Consider the following 27092-nt stretch of genomic DNA (forward strand, 5'->3'; position numbering starts at 1 on the left):
CTGGCAAACAAATAGATTTCCGGCACTTACGATTAAAGACAGAAGTGATACGCCCCACTTTAAAAAAGTAATTATAAAATGTAACTTGCATATGGTGCACAGCTTTTAAAATGCATTGTCTAATGTAACACTGTATATCAGGTAACAGATTCAGAGAGATCTTAAAGAACAGATGTAATTTACGTTATGAAGAACGTCACCTATGTCATTATTAACGTCATTAAGAGCTTGGATTTGAATCAAGTTTTTCTTATTCCAACTTAAGGCTCTTTCCATAACATGCTACTCATACTCTACCCATCTACTTGCCACCTGCTTCGCGGAGAAAGCAAGTCTGTGAATTGAGCATAAGGAAATAGTAACCGTGTCTGAGCTGGCAAAAAGATAGCTTCGTCCAGTGTCTATGGAAAGGATCACGTTATGTAGATGAGTTACGTGATTCACTGAATGAACAAGCTAGTACGTTGCCAGTGTCAGCCTCCAGGCCATGATTTCACTTTTTTTTGTCTCCGAGCTGGGATCATTTTCACCGTGAGGAAGCCCTCTTCAAGTAAGCAAACAGTGCAATAGAATTCTCTTGGAGTTTAGAAAGAAAAAGTAGTTTCATTTCCTGTCTAGAAATACATTGCATTGGATGTCTAACTAAATTATTAATTTTTTTCCCAAATTTATTATCTGATTAAAGGATACACAGATAATCATAGCAAAAATGAATCCTTATAATTATTTAGGCATAAATCTGTTTTAATTGTTATCAGCTCTTGGCAGTAGTCCTTTTATGACACAACTTGTCCACTTTTAAGTTATCAGTTATGATTTATTTTTCTGTTGGATGGAATATTTTCAAGAATTATTTTCTGCTACAAAATAAGGGTGATGTATATCTTTGAACTCCTAATTTACACAAAATGTTTTTTTCCTCAGAACTTTATTTTGTATTTCTAAATATTTTCCATTTTTTGGTGATTTTTTTCCTCTTGAGTTATATAGAAATGTTTTTAAGTTAAAACTTATGAATTATTTTGTAAATTATCTTTTTATTGATAGTTAAGTATATAGTGGGGTCAGAAGGAATAGTATGTGTAATGCTGACTTTGAATTATGTTAAAAGTCACAGAATATATGGTCAATTTCCGTAAGCTATACTTGTCCTTGAAAAGAATATGTAATTTTCATTAATTGAATGCAATATTCTACATATGCTCATTACATAAAGCTTATTTTTTCAAATCGTCTACATGTTTAATGATATTTTATCTAATTGATCTATAAATCATGTAAGATTTCAATGAAATCATTTAATTATGAAGGTGGATTTGTCATTTTCTCTTATAGCACTATAATGTGTAATGGTATGAATTTGTAATGAATTATTTTTAGTACATACATATCTCACATACCGACAAGGTGAAGTGAATCTTTTATTTCTATAAAGTGCTCCTTTTCTCCTCCAGATAAGTTTTTTTGCAGGTAGGCCTGTTTGGGTTCTTTTCAACATAACTACACTAGTTCTGTTGTTATTATTGTTACTATTTGCCTGGAATATCTTTTCCTGTCCTTTTAATTTTAAGCAATCCTTACACTTGCGTATGTAGTATGTCTGATTGGCTTTTTTTCTTTTTTAACACAACGTAACAATCTATAGATTTTATGTAATATATTCAGACCATTTACATTTATGTGCTTCTGATACATTTTCATTTCTACCATTTTAAAGAACACTTATATTTGTACAATTTCCTATATTTTCCTGAAACCGCTGGACCTTCTTCCAAACTGACCAAGGGTTGTTGCAATTGCTTTCATTTCCTTCCTTCTTTCTGCTGTAGAAAGATATACCCTCTATTATCTTACTGGTTACATCTAAAAATTTAACATGCATTTCTGAAAAATCTAAAGTTGTCTATATCTATACTTCCTCCTGGACAATACAAGTATCTTTCAAAATTTGGATCACCCAGCCCCAAATACTAGCCTTGTGGTCTAGTATTTAATTATATCTAGTCTATTTTGATCTCTAAATTAGCAATTATTGTTTATACAGCCAATGTTAGAGAATTACCCACATATTTACTACAACCTTACTCGTTATTTCCTTATGAGAACAGGTTTTCATTTTGTTCTACTTCTTAAAAAACAGTTTTGCTGAATTATTGGCTTATGTTCCTTGTCTGATTTTTTTCATGATCATGTTGGCTCCCTCTTTTGTTTTGATGTTTTTGCTTAGGTCTCATGCTGATTACTTTCTTATAGCTGTGCATCTCTGAATAGCAGTGATTCTTTCTGAGACAGCTCATTCTTGAAAGACTGTATATGAAGGAAACCAGGAAAATTAGCTATGTGAGCAGACCACCTCTATTCAGATCTGTTGTTCCAGAACATTTTCTCATCAACACCCTACCTTTTAGGTAAACACTGAGATAGAAAGATGTCTACTTAGCTCATAGTGAAGGCTGGAATATATGGTCAGATGGACCATGACAAGGTATTTGTCTTTAGCTAATTGAAATAAGTGTCACCACTTTTTTTCTCCTCTACCTTTTGAAACTAATAGCCTGTTCTCTAAAAGCATGCATGGGATGTCTGCACGCTTGCTCACTCAGTAACCCTTTTCTTCAATTATTTGGAGAATTCTTTCTCACAGTCTTCATAATGATGTTTTTCTCCCACATACTGAAATTATTCTATAAGCATTAGATTGGTTACTTATTCATTGTGTGTGTGTGTGTGTGTGTGTGTGTGTGTGTGTGTGCGCGCGCGCGCATGTGTCTATGTTTGCATGTACACATGCATGGCTATATATTCAACCTTTAAGAAGAAAATGTTAATCCAGAGAAATTAATGATATGTGTTTTCTTTTGATCTGTACTCTGATCAATTAGACTATGGCTGAATCCCCTCAGATGTGCCCTATTTTCTAGTTTGCAATGAGCTTTTAATTTATCCAAGTCTAAGGAACTAAAAATAATTCCATACACCCATACCTAGTTTCAGATTATCTGAATACATTATTACACACACATACGAGCGTGCACACATGCACACACACATACACACGCTCAAACACATACATCCTCAGCAAAAACTGCTGTCAGGAGGTTTTTAATCTTTGTTTCAAACTTACAGTGATTTTGTATAAGAACACTGTACCCTCTTTGATGTAATTCGCCATGATTAGCCACCCCCTACTAATACTACTTTATAGCTCATTATTTTCACTTGGTTGGAGTCTCAAAATTGAAGAAGGAAAGAAACCCTCTTTTTGTAACATGCATATAGCATTCAAAATTACTTTCCTATATTATTCTCAGGATTTTCAGCACCATAAAAGAAGACCATAGTCTTATCTCCACTCAAGGTCATCTCTCCAGTGTCCTCTCCAGTGACTGACAGAATAGGAGTTCAATATACCCACACTTTCATTTTATGAATAAGAAGACAAACACCAATTGCCTCAAAGAGCAGAACTCACACAACAGGAAATTTTTTTTCTGATCTCTGAGACACAGAACAGGGTGGAGGCCTTCCCTATACCTTTCAAACTACTTACCATAGTTTTCCTTTTACTCAGTGTTCACATATTTGCCCTTTTTGTTGGTAAAGCATTCCACTTTAGTAAACTGTCATGTCAATATTTGTGTTAATTTTCATTAATTTGTATCAATTTCTAATTACTTTGCCAACCAAATATCTTTGCTATTTCAAATCATTTTTAAATCTCTACTTGAGAGTTACCAAATAGTTTTCTATTGTTAACTATAACAAATGAGTAATACATATACCATCCCTTCAAATCATAAAACCATAAATAGTGTCCAAAATAAAAATCAAGCCTAGAAATAGTCCTGATATATAAAGGTACAGTACTTGGCTTGCTAATCTTTATACAATGCAATACCAAGTAATTATTTTTTCACTTCATGCTTTATGTTACTGCCAATCAATTTCTTAAAACATTTTTTTCCAAAAAACTATAGCAAAATCATTACCAAGAGTGGGTTGTTGAGTTGATATCTTAAAATATAATAATCCTTTTTTCTAACTGTAAAAGTTGATTCCAACTCTTCCACTTCCTAGCTACGTAAGCTCTTAAGATGCTTAAATGCTTCGTGCCTCAATTTCCTCTAAAATGAAGAAACTGATAATGCCTAGTCAAAAGACCATCATAAGTCCATCATAAGTTTTGTATGAGGAATAAATAAGTTAAAAACAAAGCACTTAGAATAATGCTTTGCACATTCTAAGTTAGCACTCAATAAATGTTTGAAATTACTGAAATTATTAAATTATGTCTTTTTATTCCTAATCAGTACTTAGCAGAATACATTCTGATGGACAATCTTCTAGAAAATATTAATGAGTGTGGCTTAGGTCTCTGGGCTTTCATCCTCCTGTTAACAGAATATAGAGTTAGGCTCATGGTCCAGTCTTCACCCTCTGCTTACCACTGGCCCCGGCGATTAACCCAAAAGACGTGCATTTGATCCAAGGTAGATCAACTAGATTCCTGCTCTTAATTTTTAAACTGACATCGTTTGCTATGCAGAAAAACATGTTTTCCCAAGTCTCTACCCATATTCCCCTCCTGGAGAAAAAAGTCCATTTTTCTGTAGAAAATACAGAAACCAATGTATTGAGAGAGAAAGAACTTCAAGAGAGAAAGAGAGGCTTAGTTGTGACAGTTGTTCATGCTCTTAGTTCACATCATATTCCCTTTTGCATTTTCTGCCACTTGTGACCAAGAGTCCTAACCAAAACAAAAGTGTTCTCAAAAGAGTATCCTGAATAAGCCACTTTTAAAGTACTGCTAACTGTAGTCCTTTCTTGACATTTTACAAAGCATAGTAAAATCTCTATGTATTTTTACATTAAAGCAAACCAACAAAAACATGCTTACCTTAGTGTAACTCAGCATCTCTCAAACAATTTGGACATTTTTTCTGACAACTTCCATAACAAATGACAAACTTGTGCTTCATAGTGGTTTAGGAAACACTGATACAGTATTTTCATGATTCCACCTTTTAGATCTTTATTCCCTATAGAACTTACTTCATAATTGTAATCCATATTTAATGGTGTTTAGATTTTTTACCCAGGTGATTAACTAAGTGTGCCTGCCCAGATACATCTATTAAGCAACCTACTATTTCCTTCATGTCTAACTTAACCTAAAAATTGACATATGCTGTGGTTGATTCATACATTTTCTTTGACACATATGTCTATAACTTATCAGTTGGTATATTGTTTTAATTATTATGTCTTTAAAATGTGTATTATTTGGGGCGCCTGGGTGGCTCAGGTGGTTAAGCATCTGACTTCGGTTCAGGACATGATCTCACAGTTTGTGGGTTTGAGCCCTGCGTCTGGCTCTGTGCTGACAGTTCAGAGCCTGGAGCCAGCTTCAGATTTTGTGTCTCCCTCTCTCTGCCCCTCCCCTACTCATGCTTTGTCCCTCTATCTCAAAAATAAATAAACATTAATTTTTTTTAAAGTAAACATAAAAAAATAAAAAATGTGTATCATTTTTCATATGCAAGTCCCTACTAATATTTTTTCCATCATTTTCTTTACCAAAAGTGACTTAGAATCGGCTCATTAATTTCCCAAATAAGGGGATTAAATAAAATGTATGAATTCTTCAAATATCTATTTAAATTTTTAAATTTTGTATCTTCTCATCTGGAAATAGTGTGTCTCCACGTTTTTAAGGACTTAACACATTCTTCATACATAAACATACCATTACAAATAATAATAATCTCCTCTTTTCTAGCGGTTATACATTCATTTATCTTATTGTTTGGCTATATTTCTAAAATAATTTGCCAGAAGAAATAGTTATCCTATTCTTGATTTGAAGGAGAAAGTTCATAGCATTTCTTCATTAAATAAACTTTCATTGTTAGCATGTGCAAATTATATCTGTTTAATTATGATTTTTCATTTATAGTTACCATTTAAAAAATGAATGGTTAAAAACAGCAAATCCAAAATTAATTTCTGCTATGATTTATTCATGTACTATTTGTTCAATGATTCATCTTGATCAGATTATGAAAGAAAAATTATAAAATATAATTATAAAATTTAATATTAATAAATTGAGTTGGATATAAAATCCCAGAAGTGTCCATTAATTCACTTTTTAAGAAGTACATATGCATACACACACACACACACACACACACACACTTTTTTTATACATAAATGCCCACATTTATTATAATTTCTTTAGAAATTGCAATAAAATGTTCTTGATACTTTTTGTCCTATATTGATTTCTGGTACTAAACACCAATATTTATTATCTTGTCTAATTTTGTGTTTTGTGTGTTTGTGTGTGTTTGTGTGTGTGTGTGTGTGTGTGAGAATATAGTGTGTGTATGTTTGAGTAACATACTTGGAAACACTTTTAACTTTGCTTTGATGTTTTTTATGTTTTTGTTGCAGAAATTACACAATTGAGGATATATTTTTTGAATGATGATTTTTAATCCAACTAGATGCTTATATTTACTGTCATTAGAAATGCAATTGATCCTGTCACATTCGGTTTTCTGTTCTTAACACATAACTTGTAATTTCCTATTTCCCTGATGATTATAATGTAAATGTCATCCAATTTTGACTCTTCCAGTATTCTGGAAATTATACATGCCATTTGTCTTCAACTAATAAGTCTCTATAATACATAACAATTATATATATTTATTAAAAAGTATATATGAACTTATTATCTTAATCATCAGTGAAAAGGAAACAGCATTATTTAATCCTCTTTCCTCTTGTAAAACAGAAAATTTAGCACACCTTTCAGTTTCAGATGAAATAGTCTATGATTTTTCATCTAGCTTATTAATACCAAATAATTTTTTTAATTATCATATTTAAAATTATGTTTGCAATAATTACTAAGACTTAGTCCATATTAACCAATTTTCTTAATGTTTATTTAATTTTGAGAGAGAGAGAGCACAAGCAGGAGCGCGGCAGAGCAGGGGCGGGGGAGGGACAAGGAATCTGAAACAGGCTGAGCTGTCAGCACAGAGCCCGACACGGGACTCAAACTCATGAAGTGAGATCCTGACCTGAGCTGAACTCAGAGGCCTAACTAACTGAGCCACTTGGGCACCCCATGAATAATGTTTTTAATGTGAGACTAAACTTTTAGTTTCTTACATTTCAATAGATCATTAAGCTCTTTTTTAATTAACATCTCCCTTTCATCCAATTTCTTCTACATTTTTATGATGCATTTTATTGCTATATTATTTTGTATGTTATTTTCACATTGTATTTAATCAAACACATGGTTCCTTCATTTTATAAAAAATAGTTTAAGTTTTTTTTAATGTTTATTTTTTTTGGGAAGGAGAGAGAGACAGCGTATGAGCAGGGGAAGGGCAAAGAGAGAGGGAGACACAGAATCCTAAGCAGGCTCCAGGCTCTGAGCTGTCAGCACAGAGCCCTATGCAGGGCTCAAACTCAGGAACCGCAAGATTATGACCTGAGCTGAAGTAATATTCTTAACCAACTAAGCCACCCAGGTGCCCCAAACTTAAGTTTTTATACAATTTACTTAGGTATACTATAGCATATATTTTTTCAAAAGTAATTTTTCCTTTTGTGTCTTGATTGCTAAACATTTTATTTCTTACAAAATATTTTCACATCTGTGTTGATTTTTTTCTCAATTACTCACCTTTTAGGAATGAAGGGTTTCTCCACTGATTACTCATAAATAATATCTTTAGCTTTTTCTATTTCCCCCTTTTTTTATCTGGTTGCTGTTAGAACACGTTTGTTAAGTTTTCAGCTAGAGGAACAGTAAATGCGAACACAGTTAGTGGTCACTAATAGCCAATTTCACTAAATTCTGGACTTCATTTATCTTGTTTTGTTTTCTGGTTGACCACTTTGAGAAGGTAAACATATTTCTAGGTAATTCTAATCAATATAGAGTCCTTCTGCCAAAAAATATCTACTTTTGCACTTTCTCATGGGACTCTCTCATCTCCTTTTCCCAGATGTAGTAAACTAAATGCTTAGCCATTGTAGCCTCTGGATATTTGCATTAATGATTGCAAATTTTAGTTTTAGAAAACATGCAAAAAGGGGTATGGTAGAACAGCCCTGGTACAGATATCCCCTTTTGGGTTGTAAGGAGAGCTGATCAGAACCTCGAACTGAGTCAGGCAGTAGCAGGGAAATGAGTCATCTCCTTACCTTTTTTTAAACTGGCAGATTTATTCTCCTTCAGGTAACAAAGCAAGTGTCAGCCATTTTTTCCCTTCTATTTCAGTTTGATCTACTTTGACTTCCATATGTTGAAAATTGGGGTGATCAAATGAATGGTTGTCAGTCCTTTTTGCTGGTACTGTCAAACTGCAAATAGATATTGTTTTTTTAATTTTTTTAATATTAATTTTTAAAATCACATACTACCAGCCAGACACCATTCTAAAAAAAGTAACTGGACTGATCTTAAAAACCCCAATTTATTTTATTATTATTATTCTGAGATTAGGGAACTGAACTCATTTACTAAACTCACAGTCTGTCAACCAACTTTTATTGCCATAATATATAAGCTTCTCAGGATGTTTTAAAATGTTCTGATTTTGCCTTACTGTTTATTTTTTTTCATTTAACCTTTATATACTGTTCAATAACAAAAACTCAACCAAGTAAATTTTAAAGATCTAATTGGCTTTATCAAACAATTCATAAATCAGGCAGCACCCCATGTAGCAAACTGAGGGGTGCTTTGGGGAGTTGTACAAAATGGACAGTTTTTATACAAGGAGGGTGGGGCAAGAAAATTATTAGCAAAATAAAATAATTGTTTCAAGCAAAGCTGCTTCCCCTGGGGGAAAGGCTAGGGTTCTTATGCAGATTACCTAGTCTTCCTTTTAGGGTGGGAAGGAATGGAGAGGGTTTTAAGCATTGGTGTTGATGGAAAAATTCCTGGCTGACCAGTTAAGACCGCATTTCTGGGAGAGACTGAAATTGCAATTATATTAGGTATGAAGCCCTGGTTTGGAAACTAGGTCAAAGTGACATCATTTTGGGCCTGTTTTCTTTTTAACAATACTAATTCACTTAACTCTTATACTATGTTGATTTTTAAATGCATTCTTATTGCTGTAGCTCCTATGCAGTAAATAATATTATGTATGCCTTTCAGATGTATGTTTTAAATGGAACACACATATTTTAAAGAAATGCCTTGTGGGGTAGGAGTTGATACAATAAGCATGTCCTTAGAAGCATTACAATTACCACTATAATTACATTGTAATGGTTTTACCTACATTTGTCTTTTTAAAAATTTCTAGGCTCTCTCTCTAAATCATATTCAAATCAAATTTATCATAGCAAAAACTCTCTCGAAGATTCAGTTGAAGTTGTATTTCTTTAGAACTTATATCTTGCACTAATGGTAAAATATCACTAAGTAGACATTTCTTCAAACCCATAATATTTTGAACATTTAATTCACCTAGAAGTCTGACTGTATTTGGTGAAAAACATGGACATGTTTCTAGCTACTAGAACAGTAATGGATACCATACGGCATGCGTGTCTCCACTCTCCTCTTCTGCATAAGGGCAGACCTTGGTAACAGGGCATTATCACTCCCTGAGCTTTGCTCACCCACACAATTCTTCTCAAACCATGTCCTGGAAAGCTACTACCATGTAATGAGATTTCATTTGTGAGATAAAACTATTTACCACTTTAGTTTCAGATCCACATTAGAGTTCCCCCAAAGAAGAAACTGTTTTTGATTTCCTTATAACAAATATTTACAGAAAGGATAAACTTTTGCATGTTTGGAAAATTTGGCTAAGCTATATTAGCATGTAGCAATGAAGCTTAAACTAGATGGAAATAAATATGACAATAAATAAAGTAAATAAATATTTTATAGTGTTTTTTTGATGTTTTAGTTGCTTATTTTGAGAGAGAGAGCGTGCAAAGAGCGAGTAATGGAGGGGCAGAGAGGGAGGGAGATAATCCCAAGCAGGCTCCATGCTTAGGGGGGAGTCCAAAGTGGAGACTCGATCCCATGACCAAGAGATCTTGACCTGAGCAAAAATCAAGAGTTGGGCATTTAACAACTAAGACACCCAGGTTCCCCAATATATTTAAATTTATTTTTAAAATGCCTAAACACAGGGACGCCTGGGTGGCTCAGTTGGTTAAGCATCCTACTCTTGGTTTTGGCTCAGGTCGTGATCTCATGGTTGGTAGGTATGAGCCCCACATTGGGCTCTGTGCTGATGGCATGGAGCCTGCTTGGGATTCTGTCTCCCTCTCTCTCTACCCCTCCCCTGTTTGTTCGCTCTCTCTCTCGCTCTCTCTCTCTCTCTCAAAAATAAATAAATAAACGTTTAAAAAAATTTAAAAATGTCTAGACACAGATTTTTAAAAAGTCAAACAGATAAAAATTTATATATTGGAGGATAGGATAGAAAAGCAATTTACTTTAGCTTCATAGAACTATGTTTAGCCCCTAGAATTTTCCCAAGGACTATTATTGTTTTCCAAGAAAATATTTAAGGGTTAAGTTCCTGTGTCAGATAAAATAAAGTAGTCCAAATGATTGTGGATCAGGATACTATGAAATTTAGCCTAGTTATGTAACTGTTCATGGTTTTATTCTATAGACAGTTTGAAATAACAGAGAACAATCTATTGTGGGTACTTTATAATGAAAATATATAATGTTTCACAAATATAAATCCTTTTAAAGAATAGTCTCATATTCTTTTATTTTTTTAAGTTTATTTATTTTGAGAAAGACAGAGATAGTGCGAGTGGGGGAGGAGCAAAGGGGAGAGAGACAGAATCCCAAGGAGGCTTCACACTGACAGTGCAGAGCCTGATGCAGGGATCCAACGCACCAACTGTGAGATCATGACCTCATGGCCAAAACCAAGAGTCAGACGTTTAAACGACTGAGCCACCCAGGCACCCCAGAATAGTCTCATAGTATAAAAATATAACTTTGATGTGCCTGAAATTGTTTACTATAAACATACTAATATATTGTTATTTAAACAGTACTAAGGTATTTAAATTAAACAGCTGATTTTAAGAGCTAGATCAGAATTAACTAGTGTTTTGTATTCCATGCCCCCTCAATGTAAGAAGAATGACGGAAATTCCAAGTCGTAAAATATAGGGAGAGGCACTATTTTCCAGATGAGATTTAATCTATACAAGATGGATTGTTGAATTCTTTAGCCTTCCTTCACTTCCTTTTCCTAAAGGGAAACCTGGTTCTCCCCAACGACCTGCTTCTTTGAAGCCCTCCTCTGGAAACTGTTCATTCTCTCACCCCCCACATACCAAAGAACAGGAGGCAAGGTTAACATTCACCAGACAGCCACTGCCTTACAGGTCATTCATTTCTAATGCTTTATACTTAAACAACAGTTCATACTTCAACTCTACTCTTCAGAACCCTGTGACATCTTGTTCTACTGCCTATGTCCCTCCTACTTAACTGACATCCACTGACTTTGTTCCTCCACATCTATTAGGGACTTTTGCTCCTAGTGCACCTGGTTGAGTGTCTGCATTTCGCATTCTAACTCCAGGCCTCCCAGAGAACTTGAAAACCATTTCATCATGAATGTTCTAAATAAGATGATTTCTTTCTCTTAATAATAAAACAGTCATGTTTTGTTTTTGTTTTGTTTTTTCTGGTCTCACGGCAACAGAATAAGGAACCACATTTCCCAGCCTTCCTTGCAGTTATTTATTCAGGCAAAGGGATGTGAGAAGAAACATGTGCCACCACCCAATGAGGTTCTTAGAAGGGAGCCACTTGCCTTTCACTTCTTTCCCTCTTTGTAGTACCAGAAGTGGACACAGTGAGGTGATAGTGGCTTATGGTTTTCTCCCTACTTCTCAGACTACTTTGTACTTCTACTTTTGGGGTCCATTAATTAAATACGGGTTGTCTCCCACATCAGGATACCATTTTCTGATTGATTACATCTCTTCTTAAATAATTAAATCCTCCTTAAGCAAGGCTCGTGGTTTCAAATGCAAAAATTACCTCCTGAATTAAAGAACTATATGCACAAATATTCACTCAAAATCTTAGGTTAGATTTTATATAAATCCTCAAGTTCTACATACCTTTTTTTTGATGTTGTTTTAATTTTTTTAATATTTATTTATTTTTGAGAGAGAGACAGATTGCGAGCCAGGGAGGGACAGATAGATGGAGACACAGAATCCAAAACAGGTTCCAGGCTCTGAGCTGTCAGCACAGAGCCCAAATGGGGACTCAAACTCACGAACCATGAGATCATGACCTGAGCTGAAGTCAGAGGCCTAACCCACTGAGCCACCAAGGTGTTCCACAAATTCCACATATCTAAAAATTCAAGCTACCTATTTCTTTTTTAAAATGTATGGTATCAGCAATGATATAAAGCAAACACACAACTCAGTGTGCTATTATAAGTTGAATAATCCTCTAACCACCCTCCATGTCAAGAGACAAAACTTTCCTGCCACCCATAAAGCCTTCCATGCACCTCCCCATCACAATATCCTTCCTCTCCCCACAAATAAACACTCTTCTGCTATCACATTATATTCTTCTATATAGTCTCATCATCCAAATGTATATACATAAAGTATATAGTGTTGTTTTGCCTTTTTTTCTTTGGAAGAGGTGGGTGGGTATATTTTTACAGTTTTGTTGTTGTTGTTGTTAATGCATTTCATCTGCATTCCTTTTTTTCTTGTAATTTATTTTTTGAAGAAACTAGTTTGTTTTTCCTATATCGATTTCTATCCTGTGTTTAGTTTAATTTGTTCCTCTGTCTTCTGTGTTTCTTGAGCACTAGTGATTGGATACAAAAGTTTGACCAGATAGATTATGGTTAAGTTATTTGCAAAACTTCTTTATGGTAGTTTTGGATTCTATATCAGAGGGTACAAAATGCCTGGCTGCCTTCTTTTGTGATGTTAGCATCCACTGATGCTTGACGCCCAGATTTAATAATTCATGACTTATTGTAAACCATTGATAACACAATTTTATCATTCATTCTTCATTTATTAATTGCAATACTTCTACAAGGAGAAATTTTTCTCATCTATTACTTATTCAGTCTTATTTCATATAAAAAAAGACAAAACAAATGGTTTAACGGTGTATTCTATTAACCCTATGTTGTACAAAGGCAATTAATTAGTTGTGTGTGTATGTGTGTCATTATGAATGCATGCATTTAAACATGTTTTGTATGTTTTCATCCATTTCAGTTATTGCACTTATTGGCCAATGGGAGCCTTTTCAAGTTGGCTTTCACTTCCTATTGGTACACCCTTGTATTCTCTGATATCTTCCTTACTAACTACAATAATAGGATCTCTTAGATTCATCTTATATATTCTCTAAATCAGAAATCAGCTGGTCCTCCAAGTAGCCCTACTCTCTTTCAGTGGGTAGTATTTCAGTATCACAATCTGGATGTTAGGGATGCTCACTGATATTGAGATGGACATTTTTTTCTAGGCCTTTCCAAGGAAGAAAGCTGTAGATACATAGAGACAGAAAAAGAGAGAGAAAGATTAAAAAAACAAAAACAAAAAACAAAACTTCATGAGTTCATTCTGATGCCTTCAGTTCTGATTCTATCTCAAGGGCACTGGGGATGCTAGAATTACTCATTTGTGTATCCAGCATTACATAGTTTTCATTCTCTTATTTACTCTTAAGATACACTCAGAGGAATTGAATGAATTACTGCTTCAACTGCTTTATCATGTTTAAGACTAAAATTTTAACAATACTTAGGAATCAAAACATGCTTGAAACCAGGTCTCAATGACTTGCAAGAAATTATCTCTGGTGTACTGGACAATGTAAATAAAAACATACCCAATATATAAGTCTTAAATATGTTATTCATGAATTTTACTTCTGTTTTTTCTAAGGCAAAATAAGCTTAACAGTATTCTACATAAAATTCCCCCAAATAAAATGAGGCCTGTGTTTTTTAAAGTAATTCTCACATGGTATAGTATTATAAACTTGTATTATAAATTTAGACACAATTTACCTACTTGAGGGTAAGAGCTGTGTTTGATCATTTTTGTATTCTAAGTGTTTTGTACAGTGCCTAAGATAAAATATACTTAAAAAACAGGTACTGAACAATTAAATCTTCAAAGAGTAAATAGGTTGATCTTTGAAAAACACAGGTTTGAACTACATGGATCTACTTATACACAGATTTTTTTAAAAATAAATACATTGGAAAAAATTTTGGAGATTTGTGACAATTTGGAAAAATTCACAGTTGAGCTGCATAGCCTAGGAATGATGAAAAAATAAGAAAAAATTAGGCATCTTATGAATGCATAAAATATATGTAGATATAGGTATTTTTTATTATTTACTACCATAATATATTCACAAATCCATTATAAAAAGTCGAAATTTATCAAAATTTACACACACACACTTACAAACCACACATGGCTCTATTCAGTTGAGAGAAATGTAAACAAATGTAAAGATACAATATTAAATCATAAAATTAACTATACTACACACAGTATTACTATAATAATTTCATAGCCACTTCCTCTTGCTATAGTGGTGAGCTCAAGTGTTGCAAATATCCACTTAAAATACCGTGTGATGCTAATCATTTCCACGTGAGTAATTGGTCTCTCCAGTAAACTGCATATTGCAGTAAAAAGTGATCTTTTGAGGTTCTCACATATTTTTCATCGTGTTTAGTATAATATCATAAGCCTTGAATAACACCATGGGGCCCATACAAAGTGTCACCAGTGATGCTGGAATTTCTCCCAAGATGCAGAGAACAGTCATGACATTACAAGAAAAATTTGAATTGCTTGATATGTATTATAGATGGAGGTCTACAGCTATAGGTGCCCACCATTTTGAAATAAATGAACCCAATATATGGACTACTGTAAAAAAAAAAAAAAGAATGAAAGAAACTTTGTGAATCATGACTGAAGCTACACCAGCAGACACAAAAACTTGGCACTTTTTGTGACATATTTTTTTATCTCATATTCAAAGTTCAGCTTTTATGTGGCAGCAGGATTGCTAAAAGACAGGCATACTTATATGCCTTACATAGGCAATATATATTGCTATGTCTAATATGACTCAAGACAAAGCAAAGTCATCTTAAGGCAAAAGATGACAACTTAAGGCAAAAGAAAGGTGGAGGACCTAAAGCTGGAGAATTAAATGCCAGCAAAGGATGGTTTGATAATTTTAGAAATAAGTTTGTCTTTAAAAAAATGACAAGATAACGGGAGAAGCAGCTTCTGCTGATCAAGAAGGAGCAGCTCCCAGATGGCAGTAAGAAAATCACTGAGGAGAAAAGATATCTGCCTGGGAAGGTTTTTAATGTAGTTGAAAGTGTCCTATCCGGGAGAAGAAAAATATGAATTTTTCACATTATCTTTTATTTTTGATGTCTAGTGTTAATAACATGTATAACATCTACAGTGTGTTGTATTACACAAGACAATATTGATGTAGGTTCTGACAGGTGATTCATTTTTTAAACAAAGGACTTAAACTTTTTGTGTAATAAGTACAGTACAGTACTGAAAATGTATTTTCTCTTCCTTATTATTTTCTTGGTAACATTTGCCTAGCTCTAGCTTGCTTTTTTAAGAATGCAGTTATAATACATGTAACATACAAAATATATGTTAATCTACCATTTATGTTATTGGTAAGGCTTCTAATCAATAGTAGGAGGAGTCAGCATCCCTAACCCTTGCATTGTTCAAGGGTCATCTGTAGATGTATGAATAAATGAGTTCATTTATTCAAGTCAATATCTCCCCAAAACAAGAATAAATAAAAAACAGCTTCAAATTTTTTGTATACAAGAAGCTTTAGGCAGTCTAATGAGAAGTGAGGCTTCTATAGGATTATATATGTATAAGAAAATGTCAATTATTCATGTAAAAAGGCACCTAATAGAGACTTTTGGAAAGTAATGTTTTCCCGAAGCACCTCTTGTCTCCACTTAGGTGAAAATACTATCAGAGCTCATGATAATAATAAGATGTTTACCTTGTCATCACCCAATTCCAAACTAGACATAATGTAAATTTTATATATATATATATATATATATATATATATATATATATATATATATATATTTCATTGTGGTCTTATTTGTATTTATACAGCAAAGTGAGCTGAGGAAGTTCCAGTTTATGTCTAGCTAAAATATGAACATCTCTGTGTCTGCATGATAAAGAAAGATGGTAATTTCAGATCATCCTTACAGCCAAGAGTTTTTTTTCAGGAACCAGGTTAGTTCCGTAGCTCTGCAGAGTTTCCCTCCAACTTACTGAAAATACAGATGGTTTGGCTTGATTGGACTTTAACATGTCTTATGTTGGCACAATCTTGATCTTCCATGACATTTATATACACCTTAAAAACTGGTACATTTTCAATGGCTACAACTTGCTCTCTGAAATAAAGATCATTTTCTTCAACCTCGTAATTTAATTCCCCTACCGTTCTCATGTCTCCTGTATAGATATATTCATTCAGTAGTGTAGACAAGTTTTTGAATCAAGATCAGACACTTTCAGACATTTTCTTTGTTCTTCGGTAAAATAAATATTTTTGTTCCCATTGTTGGGGTTTTGTAACCCCAAGACTGGGCTTATTTGGATGATATCTATACCTTTGTAGATTTAGTAAATGGAAACAGCTGACAGGGGCCGCCTTTTCTCTGACAGGTGCCTAAGTTCTGTTGGCACTTTTTCCTTGAGGCCAAATGAGTAACTAACCCTCAATGAAAACTGATTTCTGAAAATTTTAACTGAATGGAATGTTATATGCAATTGCAGTAAACTAAGTTTTCATGATTGACATCTTTTAAATATCCTGTTTAAATTCAGCTGAATGTGCCAACGAAGACTAGAGGACTATTTTTGTGCTGTCTGCTATAATTCCGGTTTCTGATTTTCCAATCAATTAGGAAGCAGCTTCCAACTTGCACATTGTATTGATTTTATATTGCTACTGTAACAAATTATTACAAACTTAGTTACTTAAAGCAAGGCAAATTTGTCATACAATTCTGTAGGTCAGAAATACAATAGTCTCATTGCGTGGAAATCTATGTGTCAGAAGGGTTGTGTTCCTTTCTGGAGGCTTTTTTAGGGAAAAATCTGTTTCCTTTTGCTTTCTAGCTTCTTTCTACAGGCTCTTTGAGGGGCACCGAGGTGGCTCAGTTGGTTAAGTATCTGACTCTTGGTTTTGGCTCAGATCATGATCTCATGGTCCATGGGATCAAGTCCCCCATTAGGCTCTGCACTGACAGCCCAGAGCCTGCTTGGGATGCTCCTTCTCCCTCCCTTTTAAAGATCCTTGTGATTATATTGAACCCACTCAGGTAATCTCCCTATTTTAAGGTCAGCTGATTAAGAAATTTAATTCCATTTGCAACCTTAGTTTCTCTTTGCCATATAATCTAACATATTCCCAGGTTTCACGTATTAAGACATGGAGATATTTGGGGAGGCACTATTCTGCCTATTGTACATATTTTTTATGGTTCTGAAGAGTTTATTTGAATCAGAAACCGACAGCCATGTTCTCTCAATTATGGTGTAATTGCTTCTAATCTGTATGTACAGCTCTGCCTCAAAGTCAAGGTATATGAGTTTCAATTATTTTATTCATTACTTCATAATGCAGAGTGTACACATTGCCAGCTGGTACCAAATAATGTTTCTATTTGTTTATAAACTAAGAAATAATTTAGCTTTTGATTGTGTTGGTAAAGATGGGATTTAAAATTATTAGAAATTCCTTAAAGTCACCAAATTTAATATTGAAAAAGTGAATCTGGAAGTTTTTTTTATTGTATTTTCAATACAGGTAAGTATTTCTCATTCTCCTTTGTCTCATGATGATGAGATTTTTCAGAGAGGCATCTAACCCATTTCAAGTTTTAGTGCTGTGAGAAATGCTTGAAAAAATACTGCTATTAATAAAAATTTTAAAGTTCTCAACTCTTTTCATTAGAGAGAGTTTGAGCTGAATACTGTGTTGCAGTGTCTAAATTCAGCCATGTTCTAGATGTTGTTTTTGTTTACTTATTTTGAAAGAGAAAGAGCAGGGGAGGGGCAGAGAGAGACAGAGAAAGGATCTTAAGCAGGCTCCACACTGTCAACACAGAGCCTGATTCAGGGCCGTGAGATCATAACATGAGTCAAAACCAAGAGCTGGATGCTTAACTGGCTGAGCTGTGCAGAAGCCCCATACGCCTCTCTTTAATCCTTGGTTATAACAAATCTGTAAACACAACTTGGAGACCTTTATGTGCCTCAGTTTTCTCATTTATTAAGTAGTAATAATAATATCCCAGGTTGAAACGAGAAATAAATGTGTTAATACATGTAAACATGTACATGTATATAGAGCAGTAGCACAGAGTTGGTCTCAAAAAATGTTAGGTATCACTATTAACAACAAATGGTACAGTCTAAAGGAAACTTTAATTTCATGATCAGACCACTGAGACCTTTAAAGACCTCTTTTAATGGCTCTACAAAATTAAAAAATAATTTAAAAAACTCTATCAGTTCTTTGAAGCCACTAAAAATTACAAGTCACTTTATTTTTTAATGTATAAAGCGAAAATCACAATTTTTTGTTTTTAAAATTTTTATTTATTTATTTTGAGAGAGACAGAGACAGCTTGAGTGGCGAAGGGACAGAGAGAAAGAAAAAGAGAGAGAGAGAGAATCCCAAGCAAGCTCCATGCCACATGCTACCTGCACAGAGCCTGAACCCATGAAACCGTGAGATCATGACCTGAGCTGAAATTAAGAGTTGAATGCTTGACCAACTAAGCCACCCACCCAGGCGCTGCCTTTTTTTCACTTTTAAATTTAATTCTTTTTTATCATTGATTTTTTTTTCACCATGATAAGTATACTCTTTAATATCCATGCTCTATGTCCCCAAATTCCCCACCTACCTCCCTTCTGGTAACCATCAGTTTGTTCTCCATAGTTAACATCTGTTTCTTGGCTTGTCCCTCTCTCTCTTTTCCTTTGGTTGTTCTGTTTCTTAAATTCCACATATGAGTGAAATGATGTGATATTTGTCTTTCTATGAGTGACTTATTTTGCTTACCATTATGTTTTCTAGCACTACCCATGTTTTACAAATGGCAATATTTCATGCTTTTTATGGCTGAAAAATATTCCACTGTGTGTGTCTCTGTGTACATGTGTGCATGTGTGTGTGTGTGTGTGTGTGTGTGTGTATACCACTCCATTTCTCTATCAGTGGACACTTGGGCTGCTTCCATAGTTTGGCTTATTGTAAATAATTCCACAATAAACATAGGGGTGCATATATCCTTTTGAATTAGTGTTTTTGTATTTTTTTATTTTTTTATATTAAATATAATTTATTGTCAAATTGGTTTCCATACAACACCCAGTGCTCACCCCAACAGGTGCCTTCCTCAATGCCCATCACCCACTTTCCCTTCTATCCCACCCCCATTGTGTTTTTGTATTTGGGTGGTAAATATCCAGTATTTACTAGATCATAGCATAGTTCCATCTTTAGCTTTTTGAGGAATTCCCATACTGTTATCCATGGTAGTTACACCACTCTGCATTCCCACCAACAATGCAAGAGTGTTTTTTTTTTCTCCACATCTTTGCCAATAGTTGTTTCTTGTGGTTTTGATTTCAGCCATTCTGACAGATGTGAGGTGATATTTCATTGTAGTTTGATTTATATATTCCTTATGATGAGGGATGTTGAGCATCTTTCCTTGTGTGTGTTTATCCATCTTTTTTGGAGAAATGTCTGTTCATGTCTTTTTAATTGGATTTTTTTTTTTGTCTGTTGAGTTTTATCAGTTCTTTATATATTTTTGATACTAAATCTTTATTGGATGTCATTTCCAAATATTTTCTCCCATTCAGGAGGTTCCCTTTTAGTTTTGTTACTTGTTCCCCTCGCTGTGCAGAAGCTTTTCATTTTCATGTAATCCCAATAGTTTATTTTTGCTTTTGTTTCCCTTTCCTCAGGAGACATACTTAGAAAAATGTTACAGCTGATGTCAAAAAGATTACTGCCTATGCTCTCTTCAAGGATTTTTATGACTTCAGGTTTCACATTTAGGTATTTAATCATTTTGAGTTTATTTTTGTGTATGGTAAAAGAAAGCAGTTTGGTTTTATTACATTTCATGTAGCTGTCAAGGTTTCCCAACACCATTTGTTGAAGAGACTGCCTTGTTCCCATTGAATATTCTTTTTTTTTTTTTTTGTCAATGATTAATTGACCATATAATTGTGGGTTTATTTCTGGGTTTTCTATTCTATTCCATTGATGTATATGTTTATTTTTATTTCATTACCATACTGTTTTAATTACTACTGCTTGGTAATATAACTTGAAGTCGCGGATTGTGATACCTCCAGCTTTGTTTTTCTTTTTCAAGATCGCTTTGGATATTCAAGGTCTTTTGTGGTTCTATACAAATTTTAGGATTGCTTTTTCTAGTTCTGTAAAAAAATGTGGTTGGTATTTTGATAGGAATTGCATTAAATGTATAGATTGCTTCGAGGAGTGCAGACATATTAACAATATTCTCCCAACCCATGAGTATGGCATGTCTTTCCATTACTTTGTGTCATCTTGAATTTCTTTTATCAGTGTTTTATATTTTTCAGAGTACAGTCTATCACCTCTTTAGTTAAATTTATTCCTAGATATATATTTTTTGGTTTTGATGCAATTGTAAGTGGGATTGTTTTCTTTTAAAAAAATTATTTTTTATATGATATGGAGAGACACAGAGAGTGAGCAGGGGAGAGGCAGAGAGAAAAGGGAGACACAGAATCCAAAGCAGGCTCCAGGCTCTGAGCTGTCAGCACAGAGCCCGATGCAGGGCTCAAACCCACAAACTGTTATATCATGACTTGAGTCGAAGTTGGACACTTAACTGACTGAACCACTCAGGGCCCCAAGTAGGTCTGTTCTCTTAATCACACTTTCTGCTTCTCCGTTATGAGTATATATGAATGCAACCAATTTCTGTTGATTTTGTATCCTGTTACTTTACTAAATTCATTTATCAGTTATAGTAGTTTTTTTGGTGGAGTTTTCTATATATAGTATAGGGTTTTCTATACTATAGTATAGGGTTTTCTATATATAGTATCATGTAAGGTGCAAATAGTGAGAGTTCTACCTCTTCCTTACCAATTTGGATCTTTTATTCTTTATGTAGTCTAATTGCTGTGCTTAGGGTCTCCAGTACTATGTTGAATAAAAATGTTGAGAGTGGACATCCTTATTTTGTTCCTGACCTTAGGGGAAAAGTTCTCAGGTTTTCCCCATTGAGTACAATGCTGCTGTGGGTTTTCATACAAGGCCTTTATGATGTTGAGGTATGTACCCTCTAGACCTACTTTGCAGAGGGGTTTTTTTTAACATGAATAGATTTTGTACTTTGTCAAATGCTCTTACTGAATCTGTTGAAATGATTATAATGGTTTTTCTTTCTCTTATTGATGTGACATATCATGTTGATTGTTTTGTGAATATTTTTTTCATATTTTTAAAGTTTTATTTATTTATTTTGAGAGATAGAGGGCAAGCAGGGGAGGGGCAGAGAGAGAGAGGGAAACAAAATCCCAAGCAGGCTCCTGTGCTGTCAGAACAGAGCCCAATGCGGGGTTTGAACCCACAAACTGCAAGGTCATGACCTGAGCCAAAATAAATAGTCAGACACCTAACTGACTGAGCCGCCCAGCCACCCTGATTGTTTTGTGAATATTGAACTACCCTTGTATCCCACTTGATCGTGGTATGATTTTTTAAATATATTGTTGAATTTGGTTTGCTAATATTTTGTTAAGGATATTTGCATCTATATTCATAAGAGATATTGGCCTATAGTCCTCTCTCTCTCTCTCTTTGGTGTCTTTATCTGGTTTTGGTATAAGGGTGATACTGGCCTCACAGAATGAGTTTGGAAGTCTTATACTTCTCGGAATAGATTGAGAAAAATAGTTGTTAACTCTTCTTTAAATGTTTGGTAGAATTCGCTGTGAAGCCGTCTGGTCCTGGACTTTTCTTTTTGGAGAGTTTTTTGTTTACTGATCTCATTTCATTTTTGGTAATTGGTCTGTTAAATTTTCTATTTCTTCTTTCTTTACTTTTGATTATATGTTTCTAGGAGTTTATCCATTTCTTCTTAGTTGTCTAATTTGTTGGCATGTATATTTTCATAACATTCTGTTACAACTGTATTTCTGTAATGTTTGTTGTTATTTTTCTTCTTTCATTAGTGATTTTGTTTTTTGCTGATCTTTTCAAAGAACTATCACCTTGTTTCATTAATCTGTCTTATTGCTTTCTTAGTTTGTGTATCACTTATTTCTGTTCTAATCTTTCTTATTCCCTTCCTTTTGCTGGGTTTGGGTTTTATTTGTCACATTATTAAAGTCACTTTAATATAGCCACATTTATCATATTTAAGCTAAGATAGAGCAGGCTGGTCTAAGGAAGACTGTAACAGGATATTGACTCTGGTTGTCAGAGTTAAATTCATACCAATGACAATCTTGAGTTCCATGACAGAGACAGATGAAGGAGTCTCATTTGTTTTAATGAACCATAGTATTCACTACTAATGTGAAGATTAAAAAATGGCAATTACTGAAAAAGAGACTGTGGCTAGATAATGTGACCCATGAATTAGGATAGCTTAGAATAACAATTTATAGATTTTTTTTTTGGTTAACACTTCATTCTATACACTTCTTAAAAGTGTATATCTCTTAAAAGTCTTTCCCAAACCTGTCAGTTCAATTCTTGACTGGATTGAACTGAAATATTTTTTGCCAAATATATCAGTTCAATTTCTTGAGCAAAGTAGTACAATAAATCTAATCCACTTATTTCTTAGGGGATTATGAGTTTTAAGTAAATCTTAGCACTAAAGGAAAAAAATTCAGTTGCCATTGCAAAACACTAATAAAGAATCATATCTGATGGTGAACCACTATCATAATTATCCTTTAACATTTTTTATTCTTAACACATATAAATAATTATTAAGGGAATTAATAAGCTCATAAAAGTGAAAGGAATTAATTCATATGAGTTGACACAAATACTTTTTAATTTCATTTTCTTATAACTCAATTATAATTTTTTAACTTATTTAATCATCTGTTCAACAAATACAAATAAGCAGTAAACCAAACTTCTGGTTTACTGAGTAAACCAAAGTACTAGGTACTGAGCTATAAGTGGGAAAGGTTACATGGTCTAATGATCTAATTAATGGGAAAGAGAAATCTTACATATGTAACATCTATAGAGGTTATCCTAAGGCAGCACGAAAACCACTGGAAAGCTATACCCAGAGGAGATACTTGGTGAGTCTTTTAAACATATCACTAAAATATTAAAAAGTGGATTATAGGACACAAGGAATGGATACAGAAAATGTAGAAGTAGTTTCAGAGATAACGCCACATTCCAGGTGAGAAGATAAAAGTTTTAGACCAAGATTGTGGTGGTGGTAGACAGAGAGAACAAGATATCCTACAGGAACTGGCAGTTAATTTTATACTGAAGAATAAAAATGAGGGAAGAGTTAAAGATGAAACCCTGGTTTCTGGTCTGAGCAACTGAGTTGATGGTCGAGTCATTTTCCATCACAGAGAACACTGGAATAGGAGCAGGTTTTTGGATGACTATGATCCAAGTTTTAGACTTTCTTTTGGAGGTTAAAAAAAATTTTCAAGGGAAAATATTGAGAAGGTAGTAATAAAAATAGTCAAGGCTGGAGCCACTGACATAGAAATGGTACTTTAAACCACAGGAAGTATGAAATAACTTAGAAGGAGAGAATAATTGAGAAGTAAAGAAGCTCTGACAAGGGTCAGGTGCAAAGTGAATAACAAGCAAAGGAGTCTTTGAGAAAGAATAAACACAGAAGGATTCAGAGAGTGTAGTATCAGAGAGAGTCCAAGTAAGAAAGCAAGAAATTTTTAAATGAGAAACATAGTGAATGGAATCAAATATTGTAGAGAGATAAATTAAAATAGAAAGTGACAAATGTCAACCGAATTTACTGACATGAAGTTTTTGGTGAATTTAATGAAAAGTCACTTTGGAGAAGTTGAAAGAAGTCTGCAATTGTTTAAAGAGTTTTGGGAAGGGGAAGAAAGAGTCTAGCCAACCCACAAGATAATTGGTTATAGAAAGAAGAAAAAAGTTAAAACTATGTCTAGGAATGGAGTAATTGCTCATCAAAGAGACTGTTTAGCTAATAAGAGACTTTAACATGCTAGTGTGCTTGTAGATGATTGAATACAGAGGAAGATAATGATTCTATGATGACTAGATCTTCAGTAGGTAAAGGAATTCAAAGGGATTCCCCTTGACTTTTGATTGATTCATGAAATTCCTGTCATAATTCCTGTCATAATTCACATGGACTTATTTTTTTGCTTATAGGAGTTTCACAAATCTAAAGTCAATAGTCCCCCAACAGACTTTAATGTTGTGAGACCTAATGGAGTTTTAGATTATTCATGAATCATTTCATTTACTAAGGAGAAGCTTCAAAACAATTGTTTATATTTATTCATCATATTCCTTTCTTGCAGGTTCTTTTATTTCTAATTAATCGAAGAATTTTTTTTCTTTTATGCTTTTTCTAGGAAAATTCCTATCATCTTTCATAATATCACCAAGTCAATATCTGGAGCAGAATCAATCCTCTCAGTTACATAAAATTAAAAATGGCATATTGTTGGAAAACAGATCTAAATACCAGTGAATCACACGAAGAGCAGCATGAGCACCAAGAATTTCACTCTGTAAATCAGTCCTTTTTCCCTAGCCACGTCAGTCTGGGTTTTGATCAGCTAGTAGATGAGATCAGGATTAAAATTCCATTCTATCAGAGTGAAATTGAAGAAAACACTGTTTGTGTACCCCATGCACCAAACTGGGACTCAAGAAGGCATTCATTACATGAAACACACCAAATACCCTTGAATGAATTAACTTCTCAGACCTCAGAACTCTCCTGTCACCAAGCTGGGAAAACACCAGTAATTGGTTTTAGGCGCTCTGTGCTACCGAATCCTGAAAATATGAACAAACAAAGCTCTTGTGGAAACCCCATAGGAAAATATCATGGTGGTGATGATTACAGAATAAATATTTCAGCTCCATCATCCACTAGTCTGGATAAAATTAATTCACAGAGAGAATCAGAAAATGAAAATCATAACTACCACATAGGATTTGAAAGTAGCATCCCTTCTACATATCCATCCTTCTCAACTGACTTCATGCCAAAAGAAGAGAATAAAAGAAGTAGAAATATGAACATTGTGAAACATTCTCTGATGCTTTCTGAAGGTTCTTTTCCACCCAGGACCTGGGAAAGTACACAGCCAGAGAATACAGAGGTATGTATGTATAACATATGTTGGCCTAAAAAAAAAACAAAAAAAGAATCTGAAAGAATCATTCAATAATGTACTGGATTAATTTGGTAATGAGGGTCATTCACCTTAATAGGAAAACGTATTGATATTATTTGTAAAAAAATAATTTATTATTCACAAATTCTGTGTTCCTAAATTAATGACTTTTTCTGAAGAAAAAAATTAAAATGGTACATCATTTTAAAGTTCCAATTTCATCAAAACTAAATAAAGTGTTACAGTCCTTACATTTTATTTGATAAAAAATATAATTGGAAATTTTGATGAAAGTAATTTTGATTCTTACTGTATTATTATGCATACATAAAAAACACATACATCTCATTTGATTGATATTTTTGAGTCATACTGTCATAAATTAAAACTTTATATCATTATGGTAGGAAAAATGTCCTTTTACCCAGAGACTCCTAAATTATGCTGTTGGCAGGCAACATCTATTGGGATCATTCCAAGAGTAGGAAATTAAGCAATAATTGTGCACTTCATCCTAATGGTTTCATCAGTAGTTCTCCAATCAATTTAGTTACCACAGAGTTTCTTGTATAATATTTGAATATTTCTCTGCTTACACTAAGTCTAGACACAAGCGAAACTGGAAGTAAACAGTAAAAAAAAAAAAAAAGAAACATTATTGCAGCTATAATTTACAGGGTGAAGCAAAAGGACTCCTCATTTATTCAACAACCATCATATTCTTAAAATATACATGATATACTAGGCATAATGAATGCAAAGAAATGACATGACACTTGAATTCAGAAATAGCATATTGCTCAAATTAACTTGCCAACAAATAATGGCAACAGAGTAAAATAACAGATAGAATGAGTTCACAGGAGAGGAAATACCTAATTCTGAGGCACTTGAGAGGAGGTAGCAACTCAACTGATCTGAATTAAAAGTCAGTGAATTTGGGGTGCCTGGGTGGCTCAGTATGTTAAGCAGCCAACTTTGGCTCAGGTCATGACCTCATGGCTCATGAGTTCGAGCCCTGCGTTGAGCTCTGTGCTGACCGCTGAGAGCCTGGAACCTGTTTCAGATTCTGTCTCCCTCTCTTTCTGCCCCTCCCCCGCTCAAACTCTGCCTCTCTCTCTTAAAAATAAATAAACATTAAAAAAATTTTTAAGTCAATGAATTTTAGGGACATCTATTTATGATCAAAGCAAAATATAACTTAGAATATAACTTCTCCTGATTTCAGATACTGAACAAAAGGCTGTATAGGACACAGTCCTTGAGGTCAACTTTACCAAAGTTTATCGTTTTGATAAACACCGCAGTGTTGCATCATCCTCACTTCCTCATGGGGGCACTTTCTTGCTTGCAGAGCAGGCTAGTAAAGCCCAGTCTGAGCAGCAATATCGCTAAGCTTGAGCAGGCACAGCCTGCAGTTCCATGCGGAGTGCCAGCGGAGGTATGCAATGGACGGGAGTCAGAAACCTGTATGAGATTTACTGTAGGTTTTTGGACAAGTGATTGTGTTTAGCACACACAAGTACAAGTTA

General features: G+C 34.0%; 1 protein-coding gene across 8 annotated transcripts in view; it reads left to right on the top strand.

Annotated features, from left to right (window-relative positions):
* The first annotated feature begins 280 nt into the window (after positions 1 to 280).
* The window catches only part of PIK3C2G (phosphatidylinositol-4-phosphate 3-kinase catalytic subunit type 2 gamma), a 347337-nt gene continuing 320525 nt past the window's right edge, over positions 281 to 27092 (top strand). For 6 of the 8 annotated variants that reach the window (XM_042945912.1, XM_042945916.1, XM_042945915.1 and 3 more), the window contains exons 1-2: positions 281 to 550; positions 24787 to 25545. In XM_042945912.1, the coding sequence (XP_042801846.1) occupies positions 24868 to 25545 (678 nt within the window). In that variant the 5' untranslated portion in view covers positions 281 to 550; positions 24787 to 24867. Of the gene's footprint in view, positions 551 to 16239; positions 16366 to 20187; positions 20222 to 24786; positions 25546 to 27092 lie in introns of those variants that run through there. The other 2 variants (XM_042945913.1, XM_042945914.1) reach the window with 2 other exon arrangements.

Source organism: Panthera leo, chromosome B4 (assembly GCF_018350215.1).
Source record: "Panthera leo isolate Ple1 chromosome B4, P.leo_Ple1_pat1.1, whole genome shotgun sequence".
NCBI classification, from domain to species: domain Eukaryota; kingdom Metazoa; phylum Chordata; class Mammalia; order Carnivora; family Felidae; genus Panthera; species Panthera leo.